Source organism: Conger conger, chromosome 3 (genome assembly GCF_963514075.1).
Source record: "Conger conger chromosome 3, fConCon1.1, whole genome shotgun sequence".
NCBI lineage: Eukaryota > Metazoa > Chordata > Actinopteri > Anguilliformes > Congridae > Conger > Conger conger.
Genome location: NC_083762.1, coordinates 61,968,372 through 61,985,910, shown reverse-complemented (window position 1 = coordinate 61,985,910; position 17,539 = coordinate 61,968,372). Strand labels below are relative to the sequence as shown.

Below are 17,539 nucleotides of genomic sequence, written 5' to 3'. Positions count from 1 at the left end.
GTTTTGCTAACTGTTGCTCTATGCTTCACAGAAACCTGTTTAAGTGACCATACCTCCTGACCATGTCTGAATGCCTTTTTGCATTTAGTTGCTGCCACATGGTTGGCTGATTAAATATTTGCATTAACAAGCTGGTGTACAGGGCAGTATGGATGGTTTCCTCCCACAGTCCAAAGACATGCAGGTTAGGCTGATTGGAGAGTCTAAATTGCCCATAGGTATGAGTTTGTGAGTGAATGGTGTGTGTGCCCTGCGATGTACTGGCGACCTGTCCAGGGTGTATTCCAGGGTGTATTCCAGCCCCCCTATGACCCTGTTCAGGATAAGTGGGTTAGGATAATGAATGAATGAATGAATGAAGCTGGTGTACAGGTCTTCCGAATAAAGTGCTCACTGAGTGTATACTGTATGTGTGATATGCAAAAGAACATACTGTATTTTACATAAAAAACACTCAACAAACACATTATTAGGAACATTTTTATTTTATTACATTACTTATTAATGTGATTATTTAATCAACCCATTGTGTGGCAGCAGTGCAATGCATACAGTCATGTAGATACAGGTCAGGAGCTTCAGTTAATGTTCACATCAACCATCAGAAAAGGGAAGAAATTTGATCTAAGTGACTTTGACCATGGAATGATTGTTGGTGGCAGACAGGGTGGTTTGAGTATCTCAGAAACTGCTGATCTCCTGTGATTTCCACGTACACTAGTCTCGAGAGTGGTGCAAAGAATGGTACAAAAAAACAAAAAAAATCCAGTGAGCAGCAGTTCTGCAGACAGAAACGGTTTGTTAATGAGAGACATCAGAAGAGAATAGCCAGACTGGTCAAAGCTGACAGGAAGGTGAGAGTAATGCAAATAACCACACATTACAACAGTGGTATGCAGAAGAGCAGCTCTGAACACTCAACGCATCATAACTCTAAGTAAATAGCAGTAGAAGTCTAATATATACCTAATAAAGTGCTTGGTGAGTGTATCTTTGTATGCAGAGGTTTTCTTATAGTTTATATACAATTATACTATATATATATATATATATATATATATATATATATATATATATATATATACAGTGGCTTGAAAAAGTGTTTGCCCCGTTCCTGATTTCTTATTTTTTTGCATGTTTGTCACACTTAAATGTTTCAGATCATCAAACAAATTTAAATATTAGTCAAAGACAACATAAGTAAACACAAAATGCAGTTTTTAAATGAAGGTGATAACCTTCGGGGTAAACGCAGGGTTCGGTCTCAGCACGACTCTGTCAGATCCTAAAAAGGAGAGACAGTCCGGGTGCACAGACAAGGCGCATAAATCGCTTACTCGCTTAGCAGAAACTAGCGCAGTAAGCAGCGCTACCTTAAGGGACAAAGCTCTCCACTCAACGCTCTCCAGCGGTTCGAAAGGAGGGCTGCACAAGGCTTTTAGTACCACCGTTAAGTCCCACTGCGGAACACGGGGCGGGGCCACGGGTTTCAGACACCGGACGCCCTGGATAAAACACTTTACCAGGGGGTGGGCAGCCACCGTAGAGCCACTATAGCCAGTATGGCACGCAGAAATTGCGAAGACATACCCCCTTAACGTGGACAAAGATAACCCCTTATCAAGTAGGCTCTGCACAAAGTTGAGCACTACGGATACAGGGCACACCAGGGGGTCCTGAGAGCGTTCGAGACACCAAGTCTCGAAGGCCTCCCATCTGCCTTTATAAGCCATTGTAGTTGAGATAGCGCGAGCATGCTGTATAGTATTTACAGCTGCCTCGCTCAATCCCATGTTCACGAGCCTGCTCCTAACAGGGGCCAAGCCGTGAGGCGCAGCCTGCTTGGGTGGGGATGAAAAATGGTCCCCGCCCCCTGAGACAGGAGGTCCCGGCGCTGGGGAAGTCGCCACGGGACGTCGGTCAGCAGCAGGGCTACATCGGCCGTCCACTGTTTGTGCGGCCAATCTGGCGCGATCAAAATCAGGGGTTTCCTCTCCTCTCTCGCTTTGGCTAGTACCTGCGGTACCAGACCAAAGGGAGGGAAGGCATAAAGGAGGCCCTTGGGCCAGCAATGGGCTAGCGCGTCCACTCCCAGTGGGGGCGAGCCGGTTGCTGTCATCGCAAACCATAATGGGCAATGCGCATTCTGTCGGGAGGCGAATAAATCCACTCTCGCTTTCCCAAAGCGTGACCACACCTCCGCTACCACGAGTGGGTGAAGACACCACTCTAGGGGGGAGGGACCGCCCCGAGACAAGAGGTCTGCGCCGCAGTTCAGCTGCCCCGGGACGTAGAGCGCCCGTAAGGAGCGAACTCGCGGGTATGCCCAAGTCCAGATCCTCACCGCCAGCCGGTGTAGATGTGGACATTTGGTGCCGCCCTGTCGGTTTACGTAAGCGACTGTCGCTTTGTTGTCGCTTCTGATTAGAACGTGTCTGCCCCGAAGAAGGGGTTCGAAACGTTGTAATGCAAGCCATACTGCTGTGATCTCCAGCACATTGATATGAGGCAGAGGAGGGTTCCACAACCCGCTCGCCATCATTCCATTGCAGACCGCCCCCCACCCCTTGGTGGAGGCGTCTGTGTATACAGGGACATGAGTGGAGATAGCGCCCATTGGCACACCGACACTCAGCATTCGCCCATCTCGCCAGTGCGAGAGTGCTCTCACAACCGACTGCGGAATGCGAAACAGCTTTGCGCGGTCTCTCATTGGATCGAAATGCATTCGCTTGAGCCAGAGTTGCACCGGTCTCATGCGTAGCAATCCCAACGGAACCACGGCGATTGCTGCCGCCATTAAACCCAACAGGCGCATAATCGTGATTCCACTGATGCAGCGACCTGGGAGAAATCAGCAAGCGTGGCCTCTCAGGGAAGCAATTCTCTCCTGAGAGAGACGCGCTGTCATTGACAATGAGTTCAGCCGGAGCCCTAGGTACTGAACACACTGGCTCGGGGTGAAAACACTCTTGTCGCGGTTGATGGTGAAACCCAATCCTTCGATGTGGGTTATCAGCATCTCTGTGTGTTTCGCAGCCAACTCCCTGGAAGGGGCTAACACAAGCCAGTCGTCCAGATACGTTAAAACACGTATGCCCTGTTGTCGCAACGGGGCGATAGCAGCCCGCGCCACCATTTCGAAGGTGCGGGGTGCCAGGGACAGACCGAATGGGAGTTTGGTAAATTCGTACGCTCTTCCCAGAAAAGCGAAACGAAGGTACTGCCAATGGCGCTGTACAATGTTCACATGGAAGTAAGCGTCTTTTAAATCTACGAGCGTGAACCAGTCCCCTTGGCTGATTGAGCTCATTACGCGCTTGTGCGTTAGCATCTGAAAACGTCGTTTCACCAAATGACGGTTCAGAGCTCGCAGGTCCAGTATTGGTCTCACACCGCCGTCTTTCTTTGGAACGAGGAAATAAAGGGAATAAAACCCTCGCATTTCGTCGTGTTTGGGGACTAGGCGGATCGTGCTTTTTGCCAAGAGAGTCTCTATCTCTTGGGAAAGTGCGCTGTTTAGATGCAGGGGCATATTCGTTTCCCTTACTCCTACAAAAGGAGGAGGGGGGACAGCGAACTGTAACGCGTAGCCCGCTCTGATTACAGTACTGAGCCATGGCGTCAGCTTGCACTTCCGAGTCCAAGCACAAAGGTTGAACGCGGACCTGGTTGAAAGCAGTGCAGACTGTACCACGGGCTTCTGAATCTGCAGAAGCCCGGCTCGTAAGTGGGGGCGGGGTCGAATTCGAGCCAGCGACCTGGTGCTTATCTGTGATAGGCCGACGTAGAGTCCTGGCCGGCTTCGATTCTGAGCCGGCGAGGACTCCAATACTGCCTGAATGTCGGGGAAAAAGGCCCCTTTTGACTGAGAAATCACCAAGCGCTGATGCCAGCTTTGAGGCAGAGGGCAAGGGAAATGTTTGTGTAACAATAGGGGGAGTGTGCTTCGTGACTGTAAGGGCGAAACTCGCTCCCGAGTAGGCGCTAGTAAAGTCAGTGATACAGGAGGGGTGTCCGGTCCACTCGACCGGATCGCCTCTATGACACTCTCCCGCGGAGATTCAGGAACGCTTCTGGGCTTTCGATTGAGGCGGGTGAGCCCTGGGTGCAGCAGGGTTGAACGGCTTCGTCCAAGCCTTGCCGCTAGCAATAGTGGTAGCGTCTCTACGGCCACCGGGCTGCTCCTCAATTGAGCGCCGGGCTGACGACACAGGAGTGCGGCGAGTCTTAGACCACGAACGGCGATCCTGGCGTCTTGCATCTGAAGCAAGAGGCAGGTGCTTCTGCAGAGTGGGTCTCTCCTCATCCAGTCGCTTAAACCTCGCTATCGCTTCGGTCACCGCTGGACCGAAGAGACCGTCGAGAGAGACTGGGGCATCGAGGAGGGGGACCTTGTCCGCTTCAGGGAGTGCCGAGTTCGCTAGCCATAAGTGCCGGAGAGAGGCTACACTCCAGCCCATAATCCGTCCAAAATCCTGTGCCAACCCCTGGGTGAGGTGCAGGATTGCGCCCGCATTCTTCCTCAGCTCGGCAGAAACATCATCTGCGAGGGAGGAAGTAAGGGACTCGATCAAGTTCGTCTGTGCTATCGCTAGGATAGCAAGATTGTTCGTTGCATCGGCGCCTTGGGAACCGCAGATAAACGAACGTTCAGACAAGGCAGCTGATATCTGCCCAGACCGAGTGGGAAGGTTAGGCTTCCTTGCGCTCCACCTTGCTGTGGGGGCGAGGAGATGAGTAGCCAAGGAATCTTCGAGTCGCGGAACCCCCTCCGTCTGAAGCTTTTGTCGGCCTGACACCACCGTGAAAGGCGAAAAAGACACTACCGGGGCTTTCGTAGAGAAAGGCTTATCCCAGGTTAGCTGCACGTAATGCTGCACAGACGGGCAGACGGGGGTCGGTTGCACACCGTGCCTCGGTGTGTCGCGCCTGTACACTGGAGCCACCAGCTGGTTTACAGGCGCTGCAGGAGGAGGGGGCCAGGGGAGCTCCGCTCTGGTCGCCGCCGCTTTCATCACGACCGGAAAGTCTTTCAACAGGGAGGGGTGGTGCTCCAACTCACCCGTCGCCGTTGGGATAGCGACAGAGCCGGAAGGCTCCAAACTGTCGTCTGGAAGCATCTCCTGGTCACTAGAGTGGAGAAGGAGGTCGTCGTCCTCGTCCCCAGAGCTGTTAGCGAGGGTCAGGAGCGCCTCTTCCAGATGGGCCGTGTCAGACGGAACCCTGCCATCGCGCAGGTTCGGTCTGTCCTCCTGAGAGTGCATGGCAAAAGGCTCCGGGAAGTCAGCCCAACTGGCGTCTTCGCGGTGCATGCTTGCCCGGCGCAGTAGCTCCTGCGCCCCGAGTGCAGCGCAGGCGGTGCAGGTCACCTTAGTTAAGGCCGCGAGAGCATGGGTCTCGCCGAGACACATAACGCAAGCAGTGTGAGGGTCCGTACCCTCCACGGCTGCGTCTCACCCTTGGCACCGCTTCATGGCGAATCTTCGAGCTCGACGTCGTCTAGCGAGGGCCTTTGAGTCGGGAAAAAAAGCTCCTTCCTCACAGCGGCGCGTTTCTGCTCGCAGACGAAGAACTTCGGCGTGGTAGAAACGTAAGTCTCCAGCTAGGTTGCTAACCTTGCGCTGAAAATTTGAGAAGAAAGAATGACGGCCTGCGATGTCGCTTATATAGCCACCGTATGCAAATTCGGTCGCTAAAGCGCATCTTTGCCCTGATTGGCCATCAAGATGGCGTTGCGTAGATCGTTTTCAGTCTCGAGATTGGATAAAATCCAATTCCCATAGAGCTTAAAGTGAAGCTAATAAAGAAATAGAACTGGTGGGCGCTCCAATAAGCAAAAAAATGTTTTGGCTAATAACTGCTGATGTGTTTGCTAAAAAAAAAAATCTCATGTCTGGTGATACTGTGAGAGGTCCCAAGGCTGAGACATGACAGCTTGTCATGTCAACCTAATTGATGCGCCCGTCATGTTTGATTTTATTGAAAGGTTTTTAATTTAAAGGAGAAGATATAAAGTCTTCTTATTTACAAGATAGAGTGGTGGGGCCCAATATGAGATCTTTTCTTGGGGTTAAAATTCCCGGTGGTGGCCCTGATTGTAGCGACCACTCAGAATATAATGTACCATGCATTGTACTATTCCCCATGAGCAAATACTGGACAGGTACTATCTCCAAGAAACAGGCACTTTACCTTTTTGATTGGGTACTGATTAGCTCAGATTAGTTCAACATCATAGCAGATCTCTTTACATGTTCAGTGGTAAATTGAAAAAAATGGACTGTAATCAAACTTTTCCCTGTCTTCTCACACTTGACAGCTCTGAGGACCAGGCATTTCAGGCATTCCCAGTAAAAGGGCCTAGAGCCTTTTATAAATGGCATAAATCACAGTGTTCATTCTTCTATTGTCCATTTCATCTGTATCAGTGACATAAGGGATTGCTTCAGCCTGGATTCCCTCTTAATCATTTAATTATGCTTATGACAGATGTGTTTTGGTCTCCAGGTCCTTTTATGAAAAAAAATGTGTGGCAGAGAAATACACACTAACAGCAGGGCATTTCAAAGCTGAGAAATTCATATAGCATTCTGTTTGTTCGTGTACATCTACAGGTGAAATTAAGTACATTAAGAGTTGATCTAGACTACTTAAACAATGAGAAGTAAATATTCGTAAGCAGGAAACTCGGCTTTTTTATTTTCCTTGCTACCTTTCCTACTCCTACCTCTACCAATTAGGAGCTGACTGGTCACACAGGAGTTTCCTCATTAAATTGAACAGATCACTGAGCAATGGAGGAGTCACCATTGCTCAGTAAATGTTTCTGGTCAGCCAGGTAACTGCAATCTAAGTGTTTTAACCCGTTACTCCTCTTATCCCAAGGGTAAAAGATGACCCGCCTTCACTAAACCCCTAAAATAAAGCAGCTTAATTGAATTGTAAACCCCAAATCTATTTTGCATGAAGAAAGAACCTGTCACTCATCACAAACTTTGTCATGAAATTTCAAGTTGAAAAAAGATAATTTAGGGGGTTTTCTCTGCTGCTAAACATACTGGCGGGTAATTTCTGAGCCTTAAGACAATACAAGGGTTAAATGATGTGTGCAGAGTGGAGTGCAGATATAAGCAAATACCTGCAGCAGGCCCTTTGGAGGGAATCCATGCTTATCTATGCCCTTCCCAAATTGGCAAATGAGGGATGAGAGGTGAGGGGAGCCTACCTAAATTTGAGCATTCAAAAAAACTGGGGGAAAAGTCTCATTGGCCTTTATCCTCATCTAGAGGGTGTATGCAGAACATTTGTATGAAAGGGTTATATAAATGTTATACTTTTGTGATAAAAAGCATACTTTTTTGATAAAAAGCCCTTTATCGTGAAATGCAATACAAAGCCAAACATAAAGTAGATTTTGCCAACTTCCATTACTGTGTATAGCAATTTTTCTCACTTTAAAGCATTTTGGTCTAAGGCTGTTTTGAACCAGTTATTTTGTGGAGCCCTGTTTGGAATCATTGGAGTTCTTATAGATAAGGTCTTTTTAGCCTTTATCACAAAGCAAAGATTAAAAAAAAAAAAAAAAATTGTTGTGCTTTGAACCCTCTTTTAGCTTCAAAGGAAATCTACCCAAATTTAAATGTATTGCCATAGGACAGATGGTTGGATTTGCCCACAATCTATGTGTGTGTGTGTGTGTGTGTGTGTGTGTGTGTGTGTGTGTGCGTGCATGTAATATTCATATACAGTGCAGTCCGTAAGTATTACACAGTGATACAATTTCTGTTCTTATGGCTCTGTACTCCAGCACATTGGATTTGAAAATGAAAAAATTAAACAATAAAAATGAGTACATGCTGACTGTTACCTTTACTTTGAGGCTATTTTGGGTGATCTGTGTAGGAATTACATTCCTTTTTATACATAGTCCCTCCATCTTAGAGGACCAAAATTGGACAGTTCACTTCTCAGCTGTTTTTAATTAGGTGTATTCATCCCTTTCTTCATGCAGGTAAAAGTAAGTCAAGGTAGTCAAGGAAGCCATTCTAAACATCAGTAATTGCTATTAATTTCTGGACCGCAATGCACTAATAATCAAGGTGGAAGTATGTGTGTGCATTCGTGTGTGTGTTTGTCTATGTGTGTACATGTGCGTGAGAATGCACATGAATGTTTGTGTGTGTACCCTCACTTTCCACTGTATGCCTCCTTCATCTGCTAGCCTGAATACCCAAGGTGTAAAGTTTAAGATTAAATAAAACACAAATGTAGTTTAGGGACAGTCTAGAGGTACCACTACATGCTTGGGTGCAGATCTGACAGCACAAGAATAATTAGTCTGCTCATGCAAATATGAGCTCATTTATCTCTGGCTGACGTTGTTACAAATGACCGGGGGGTTGTGGATGGTGGGGGGAGGCTGGAGGAAGGGGCTGGAACAGTGTGACCCAGCATCCCCCCCACAAGCTCCAAACCCCCAACCCCCACTGAGAGTACAGATGTACTGAGGTGACCCGCAGTGGTTTCCGTGGCAACCCTGAAGGGGTAGAAACCTACCCATTTCCAGTCAAGGCCAAACCTGTTGCTACTGCTTCTGCTGAGAACTCAGTAGTACCGGGGGACTGCCGACAGGGGATCGGGAGGGCACAGCTTTCTTCCGAAATGAGGTCAGTAAGAACTAAGTAAAGGCAGAGAGGTGGATCTCCTCTACAGATGCTACACTGTTACTATCTTTATAACATTTGCAAGAAGCCAGTGTGGCTTTTTTCATTTAGTAATTTACGAATGAACATGGAATGTAATACTCAAATCAGAGGCCCTGAGGGCCTATAACTGTTCAGCAAAAATCCATGTGACAAAATGACTGGCGTGAACTCCAGAAAACATGACATGACAGTGAAGATGATGCTATGGTACTGTTGTTAGTAGGGGTAAGCCATTTCCTAATTCCTCTGGATCCTTTTGTGTGGTGGCCCTGCCCGTCAGTCTATGGAAAACCTTTGGTCTAAGGAAAACCTCTGTCATTCTATGGAAAACCTTGTTAACATCTGTGTGTCTTTGGAAAACCTTTGTCAGTCCAAGGATAATCTCAGTCAGTCTATGGAAAATCTCCTTCAGTCTGAACACCCTTCAAACCGCCTGACAGCTGTCGACATAGGATAAAGGTGTGAATACCTGTGGCACATTTTGATTTAAATTAAATACCTAACATTAACTAATCTTCACTTCCCGTTCAACACAATCTCAGCTGTTACTGCGGTAGCCATGTGTCATTACTGTGCACCAGGAACAGATATTTCCCCCATGCATATGAAGTACTTCTGAGAGTATTTGCGGTTTCCTTTCAATCAGCAGGCAATTGAGGCCTTGAGAACAAGGTGTGTGGATTCTTTAGCCAATGAAAGACTTGTATGTTTTGTGCTGAAACACAGCAAAAACCAGCAGACACTACGGCCCTCCACGACTAGAGTTTGACACTGCTAATGGACATTTTCCTTTGACTGAAGGACATTTTTCATAGACTGATGGATGGAAGGGGGTTTTCTATGGACTGATGGAGGTTTTCCTGAGACTGAAATAAGTTTTCCACAGACTGATGGCAGTGATTCTTGCAGGAGGTTTTCCTGAGATGCCATTTCACTGCCCCGTACTCTTGTTCTGGGGAGAACAAAGAAAAAGTAATAATCAAAGATTAATGCTGCAAGATTAACACTCTACTTGAACTATATGTCCGTAAATATGACTTAGCACTTATCAAGATGCACTGTATTGAATCACATGGTAAAAGTATGTATATTATGAATCTCTATATTATGTTCCTACTGTGATTCTGAATAGATGTGCTACAATTAAATTAGCACATTTACCTATGTATAATGTAACTAAAAACCCACCAAACACTTGTCGTCATCTTCCATAGCTTTTATCATAAATGATATGTAAGGTATTCTCAACACAGCTACTTCTAGCCAATTAATTTAATGTTCCCAGTGATGACTCCAACTAATTACCTGAGCTGATATTGTTGTCCAGCTGTCAGCATAAGCTGACATCCTTAATCAATGATCCACAGACTGCTCCTTAGTTTATGTCACTCAACATTATCCAAATTTTCAGTTGGGTGCTAGAAAAAAAACTATTTGATCAGTTTGTCTGGGCCAAGCGGACAATAATTCATCTCATTTGATGGCATAATTGTATCCACACTTATTTAAGGTCTGTCAGTTCTTCGCAGAGTCTTTTAGAGAGACTATTTTCATTGTGCAGCTGAGAATAAATCCCCCACTGACAGGCCCAGTCTGAGACCTGTACAGTCTGTTATCTTATGGATGTTCCAAGAACAGCAGGTGATTCTTGATTGACTTCAACCTTCTGAAAAAGAAGTGCTAGCAGGTACAACAACATAATGATAAAATTAGTTTGACATTTTGTTCAAATGGTAGGAATAACAGGAGAATGAAAATGGCTAATTTGTTTGGAATTAATGATAAATGTTGATTGATCCTCTTCTGATCAATCCGACAGGGCAGCTTTGCGTCCTGATTGTCTTTGTATCACAGTGTTTAGCTTGGGACAGGCAATAAACCCAGATGGATTGGCCTCTTTTCTCATTTTAATTACACATCACAGTAACAGTGGTAAGTCTGCTGAACAGCCAGCGAATGTGTGATCTCAGTTAGATTAACCTTCTGTTAAGAGTGTTGATAAAAAATAAAAAAAATAAAAAAATAAAAAATTACAATGGGCCTCATGCAAGAACATTTTCATATTCTTATCTGAAATGTATCTATTTTTTATACAATGGGCTTGTACAAGTGTGCCACGTCACATTGAAGAAATGTATGTAACTACAGGAACCTGACCTATATCACCGCAGAAACATATTGAATCCTACCTGTTCGTAAATTCATGAGAATTATGAATTAGTGTGCTGGACAATCCACAGTCACCTGACCTCGACCCCATTGAACATTTATGGGAGCACTTGAAGACTGACAAAGGCCAAGCATTCAGTAACATGATTCCATGCCAGTTTGAGTGCACATTGCCATTAAAGCAAAAGTTGGACATATCAAATACTAATCTGAAATTAATGTCATTTTTCAGAGATTCAACTTTTCACTCAAATTGCTGAAAAACGAAGCAAATTAATCACAAACAGTTTGCATTTGCTGACAGCCTTAAAAGACAGGAAATTAAATTGATCAGCCCTAACGCTAATACCAGCCTGCTCTCCATCAAGGTATCCATCAAGCTCTCCATCAAGGAGAGCAGGCTGATGCTAGCGTTAGTGCTGATCAATTTATCATTTCACTTAAAACATTGTTTTTTAATTTATATAAAGATTATGAAAATAAATCATGGCAAACAATTTGTTAACAAGGGTCTTCTTCAATTTAAGGTATGTGCATATGTGCATATGTGCCCTGGACAGTCAACCTAACAGGGCATGAACCCAGAAGAGCACAAACATTTCTACCTTTTTAAGCTTCTTAATTTACAATACATGCTATAGATAATCTTTGTTATTGTCCCTGATTCGAAATGAATAATAAAAAGAAGCAAATCACACCTTACATTTTTATTATTATATTTATTATAAAAAATAGAGATAAACCACACCACTTTTTATTATTGGGTTAATCTAAATTACAGTAGTTAGAAGGAGGTTTCTGTGGAGATAATAATGAACAAAAAAGTATTCCTTAACAGTGTTAGCTGGGTAGTGAAATGAATCTGCCCATTGGGAGATCACTGATTACATGTCTTCTGTCTTATGGCAAGATTCATTCCCTGCTTTCTTTAAAATGTGTCCAACCTAGATCTTTTCTTGCAAAAATGTCAGTTTCTCTATAATCAACAGAGATACATTATTAAAGGCAATTTCAAGTTGACATTTAATTAATAGGCTGCATCGTTTGGAAAGGGAAAATATGTTACAATTTGATCCTATTTATAACCTGCTTGATTTAAATTGTGACAGGATAAGTCACAAAGTAAGGCTAAAGGTTAGTAAAGATCGCAACAAGTTATTAAATCATAGCAATTAAATTAGCTTTCATGGTTACAGACATTTCAGATAAACATTTCCTAAATTAGCTAAATCTGTCATTTAATTTGGATCTGGTACTAGAGAGTGTGTAGTTTGAATCAACATTTGTCCTTAACTATGAAAGCTCCAAATCATATATATATATATATATATATATATATATATTGTGTATTTATTTATTATCTATTATTATTATTATTATTATTATTTTTTGATTATTATTATTATTTTAAAGGAACACAGTTTTAATCAATGGACTGAGTTAATGAGGTGATTCATTTTGGTGATTGCTTCACTCACAAAACTGCTTTTGGAGAGAAAAGACCATCACATGCATTCAATTGGGAGTCGCAGTTCAGCACAAAATGTTGAATTCATCCACGCTGTGCAAACAAGAAGCTATGTGAGATCATTTATTTAAAGTAAATGTGTAAACTGAGTTTTGAGGGGGGTTTCTGTGAATGCATGCATGTGTGTACCAGTACCAGTGCAAAGCCATGGCATATGCAGTGGAAACAGCATTGATAGCAAAGCTATAAGTGTATAAGGAAACTGCGACCTAACACAGAGCTGATTCTGTGAGAAAATCTCAAGGTCACCAGCACTTTGCCAGCAGGCCCAGAGCATATTGCTGCTGTGCATTACGTGTCATGGAAAGCTAGTTCAGCAGCTCAATGAACCTCCAAATTGACAATCATTTTTGAAAACGTCATTCATTGATCCAGAATCAGTCTGGTAAAGGACATCGCTCCAGAGCAGGACAGCTCAACAGCCTTGTTAGAGGACGCCTGAAAACTACCATTATTCAGCCAAAAAACTTGAGACCATGCATCCATGTCATAGCAAGATGCATGATTTGTGAACAGCTGCCATTTCCCAGTGTTTGGCTACCTCCACGTGTATCAAAGGAGTATTTTGGCCTCAGGATATCTCCAGGAGAGACTGCTCCTCCATCACATTCCAAGATACAGATGTCACCGCTGGTAATTAGCCCTGTCCTTTTGGGTTCTCAATTAATCATTTGTGCCTGGGTTTTCTCCATAAAGTCCTTAGCTCTAGTGTTTGCTTCAACTTTAACATCAACTTAATTTGTTAAATATTGCAGCATTTTTATCTTTACTTAGAAAAGACAAATCATTATGTTGTACAGAGAAAGGTTGTACAGAGAAATTCAGTTTCACATATGCACTCAGTTAGCAATTTATTCGGTAGACCTGTACACCAGCTTGTCAATGCAAATGCTGAATCAGCCAATCATGTGGCAGCAACTAAATGCATACAAGCATGCAGACATGGTCAAGTGGTTCAGATCTTTTTCAAACCAAATGTGTAAATGGTGAAGAAATGTGGCTTTTGACTGTGGAATGATTGTTGATGCCAGAGAGGGTGTAGAGTATTACAGAAACTGCTGATATCCTGGGATTTTCATGCACAACAGTCTCTAGAGTTTGCAGAGAATGTGCGAAATACAAAAAACATCCAGTGAGCAGCAGTTATGCGGGCAATAACACCTTGTTAATGAGATACACCTTGTTAGTCAGATGAGAAGGCTCAGACTGGTCGAAACTGACAGGAAACTGGTCGAAACTGACAGTAACACCAATAACCACACATTACAACAGTGGTATGCAGAAGAGCATCTCTGAACAAACAACATGTGAAACATCTTAAGTGGATAGACTACAGCATCATGAGACCAATAAGCAAAAAATAATAATAATTAGTATAATAAATAGCCTACCTAAAAAAGTACTCACTGAGGGTACATTTTATGCATTTCAAATAAGTAATTCATGCTTCTTTTATTGCAGGCAATCCATTATATATCCAGGTGAAGGGTGAAAGGTGTGAAATAAAAGGGTAGCACTGTTAGCATGCAGGACAAAAGAAACATTGTCACTTCAATGAGAAGGCTGAGGTCTTTGTGCATAATATCTGACTGATAAACCTCTTTGACACACAACAATAATCCAGCCTCTTAGATTTGATTTCCTTTGTAAAAAATCAAATTTCTATAAAATTGAACTTTCTTACTTGTACTGAGGCCTTTTGAATATACTTTTTTAATAAACAAACATTCAACTTGCAAAAGCAGTAGAACATAAAATCACTTTTTCCAAAACTGCTCATGAATGAACATTTGTGGTAGGCTAGCGGGAATAGGTTTAGATGAAGGTTTATGTAAACATAGGCATTTCTATTCGGCTAAATGATTTGTCCTCAATTAGGACAAAGAGGTTTAACATGGCACATGCAATATCTGGAATCTCACAGCCAGTCCCAGAATGTTGTGGAAAAAACTTACATTTTGCATAAGTCTTGAAGAGATACATTCTTACCTCTACGACATACTTCAGGAAACTCATCCCTGCATGTTACTTTCCATTTCTCTTAAAGGGGTCACACAACTATAGTGACTGGTAATAGATGTCAGGAATGGCAATACTAATTTAGGATGTGACTATACTGATCCTGAGCCCTGATGTCACAAATATGTCCGTCTGTGTCAAGTGCTTCAATCAATCCCAACTGGCGAGCGCCAGATTGATTTTATTTGACTGTCAATAAAGAAATTTCTAAAGAAAGCCCAGCATTATGTTCACTGATTGATTCTGAGGTTAGAATCGGATTTCCAAGTGAGTTCTGCAGTGCTATTGATTTATACATGCCAGAGCAAATAAATGTGCATCCAATATTCAAAGCAATAATCTGAATACATGGATGTGGATAAGAAAATACAACCTGATACTACAAAGGACAAAACACACTGAATAAATTAACTAGAATGGTAGAGAACGTGTGCCAATGATCACACACTGTAAAGCAAGAAATTGGCTTCAGAATACTGATGGCATTCATCCATTTGTCTGGGGCAACTTATTCTGTTCAGGGATTTCCTAGTCTTTTTTGCTGCCTTTAATTGAGGCATTACAACATGCATTTTCTTTACATTGAGACTGCTGAATTATTTTAGTAAAATAAAAAAAATAAAAAAACAGCATTGAGTCATAAGTTGCCCTCACATACTGTTGGTGATGATAAAACAAGTGCAGTTTTTGTACCTGAAATATGGATCTAAAATGATGTGCTAAAGTGCCAGGTCTCCGGACAAAGGAACCAAGAGCAGACTCAGGGGTAATGTGAAAGGCAGGTTTTATTAACAGGGGGCTGATACACAAACAGGCAATGGTCAAAATCAAGGCAGATGGGTACATATGGGATAATCCAAAGAGTAATGAACAATGCAGGCAGAGTTCGAAAACCAGGAGATCGACAAAACCAGCAATAGTATAAAAACGAAATCCAAACAGAGAATCCAAAGACCAGAAAATCCAAGAACAGACAGAACCAACGGGGCTATAGGCACGGGGTAGAGGAAGCTAGAACCAGGGTAGGGAACAGAATAACAGAAAGATGAACAAGCCCTGAACAAACAAAACAAGACAGGTATATATAGAGAGATAACAAGAGGCAACAAGAGTCAGGTGAGTAACAAACAGGAAGTGGAACACAGGTGAAACGAATGACAGGGAATTAATGGGTAGACAGACAGCCTATGGAAAGCACAGAGGTTAATAAAAGGCGAAAACACTGGGGACTTAAAACAGATAAAGAAAAACACAAAACCTGACAAGTTGCTCTTTATCCAAAAATATGTTGCTAACCTGACAGTGAGGAGATACATTCTAATATGTTGTACCAGATATTTGTTTGGCCTTCTCCTAAGGAGAAAATCTATACTTCTATAAACACTATAATGGTTCGTCTAATTGCAGACTTGCAATTGCAGATGTGCCCTGCATATGTAAGGAGGAATGACATTGGAGAAGGTCTGTCTGTTAACTGAAACAGAAGCTTCTGTATTGACATGAAAAGTTCCAAGTGTAATTACATTTTGTGCTATCAGGTTCGAGTAAGTAAAGTATTAACCTACCAGACAGTTTGTCTGGTCACATTTGGATTTACAGAGGATTCAGTAAGATCCAAATAAACAAACAAATAAATGTAACCCACTTAAAAAAGGGGTTCACTCATCTTGTTTCATTCTTTTCCAAATGGTTGCTGAACTATTCTTAAGTTGTCCTTAGGGCTGAGCGAGTATGGCATTATCTGTTGAACCAACTCATTATCTGTATCCATATTGTGGTGGCCCGATCAGGGATCGATACCCCACTGGAGTGGAACGGCGAGGACACCGACGTCAGGAGCTGGGTAAAGTCATTGATGGCGAATATGTCCCTATGTCCGTTTTAAATAGAGCCGCACCTTGGAGAGAGCCGGGAGGAAGAGTCAGCACCATGGCCAGCACCACCGGGGCGTGGCGCGTGCGGAATGCTAACCTCTAACTAATTTTGAGTGAACAGGAACAGCTGAGCCGAATGAGAGAGGAGAACAGCACGCTACAAAAAGCCGGGCATGTAGAAGAGCATCACTGAACACACAACACATCGAACCAAGCGAATGGGCTACAGCAGCAGAAGACCAGTAAGTTTAAAGAATAAGTCTAATAAATGCTTAATAAAGTGGTCACTGAGTGTAAATATTATTTCTACTTTAAGTTAAATTTGGAGTTACCTAAGGTGTGTATTTTAGGCTTTCCTCTCTGATAGTTATGGCCGTGAAGGGAGGGTGAGAAAGAGGGAGGCAGATGGAAAGAGTTAGAAAGAGAAAAAAGAAGACGCCTGCTCATTATTAATTCTAATGACTGGCTAATGACAGTCATTGGCACCGTTCCCAGACACTAACTCCCTCTGAATGAAGATCCTTAGATAGAGTATTTTATTCTGGGCTTGCTGTGTCATTGACAAGTTGCTGCCCTTGATTTTGGTCCAGTTATTTTTCCTAATGTCATCTGGTCGTGTGAGATTATTTAGTTTAAACCATAAACCTGTTGCGCCAGTATAGCGTATATAAGTTCAAACATAGTCTAACAAACTCACAGTTACGCCATAACTTAAATCGATTCCACCAACTGATTTAGTTCTGACGTAAGGTTAAGATACAACTTAACATTTACACCAACTCCCTATTAGGTGTAAAATCATTCCTAAAGCAGCCGCTGATATAGTGCACTGATTCAAAAGTTTAGGAAACTTGTTGGAGTGCATACTCTGGGATAGATGGCTCCTTTAATTTTTATGATGAGATTGACATGTCTTGTGCTGTCATTTTCAGCAATCTGAGCTAGAAAAAATAATCATAATTTTCTGGAAATTATAAGAGGTTATATAAAAAAATATGTTATTTGATACCAAGTCAAGTGTTGGAGAGCAATATACATCAAAGAAAATAGTCTGTAGGCAACTGTTGAGATCAAGTAATATGATGGCTAAATTATTCTAAGTTAGAAGGGCACGAGTAGCAAATAGCAATTTGTTTTTTAAACGTGCGTGATTGGTCTTAATATTGAAATATCATTGTACAATGCTACAATGTTTTACTTAGCGAAGATACTGCGTAAGTATGAATGTGCAACGAAACAAA

The 17,539-nt window shown here is 42.9% G+C and overlaps 1 protein-coding gene across 1 annotated transcript; it reads right to left on the bottom strand.

Annotated features, from left to right (window-relative positions):
• Nucleotides 1-1,264: 1,264 nt before the first annotated feature.
• LOC133123505 (uncharacterized) lies at nucleotides 1,265-5,414 on the bottom strand. The gene is made up of 6 exons (XM_061233975.1): nucleotides 5,135-5,414; nucleotides 4,361-4,627; nucleotides 3,695-3,838; nucleotides 1,820-2,844; nucleotides 1,374-1,460; nucleotides 1,265-1,285 (listed from the first exon to the last, which is right to left on the bottom strand). Exons 1-6 carry the CDS (start codon nucleotides 5,412-5,414, stop codon nucleotides 1,265-1,267), a joined length of 1,824 nt encoding a protein of 607 aa, XP_061089959.1.
• Nucleotides 5,415-17,539: the final 12,125 nt, after the last annotated feature.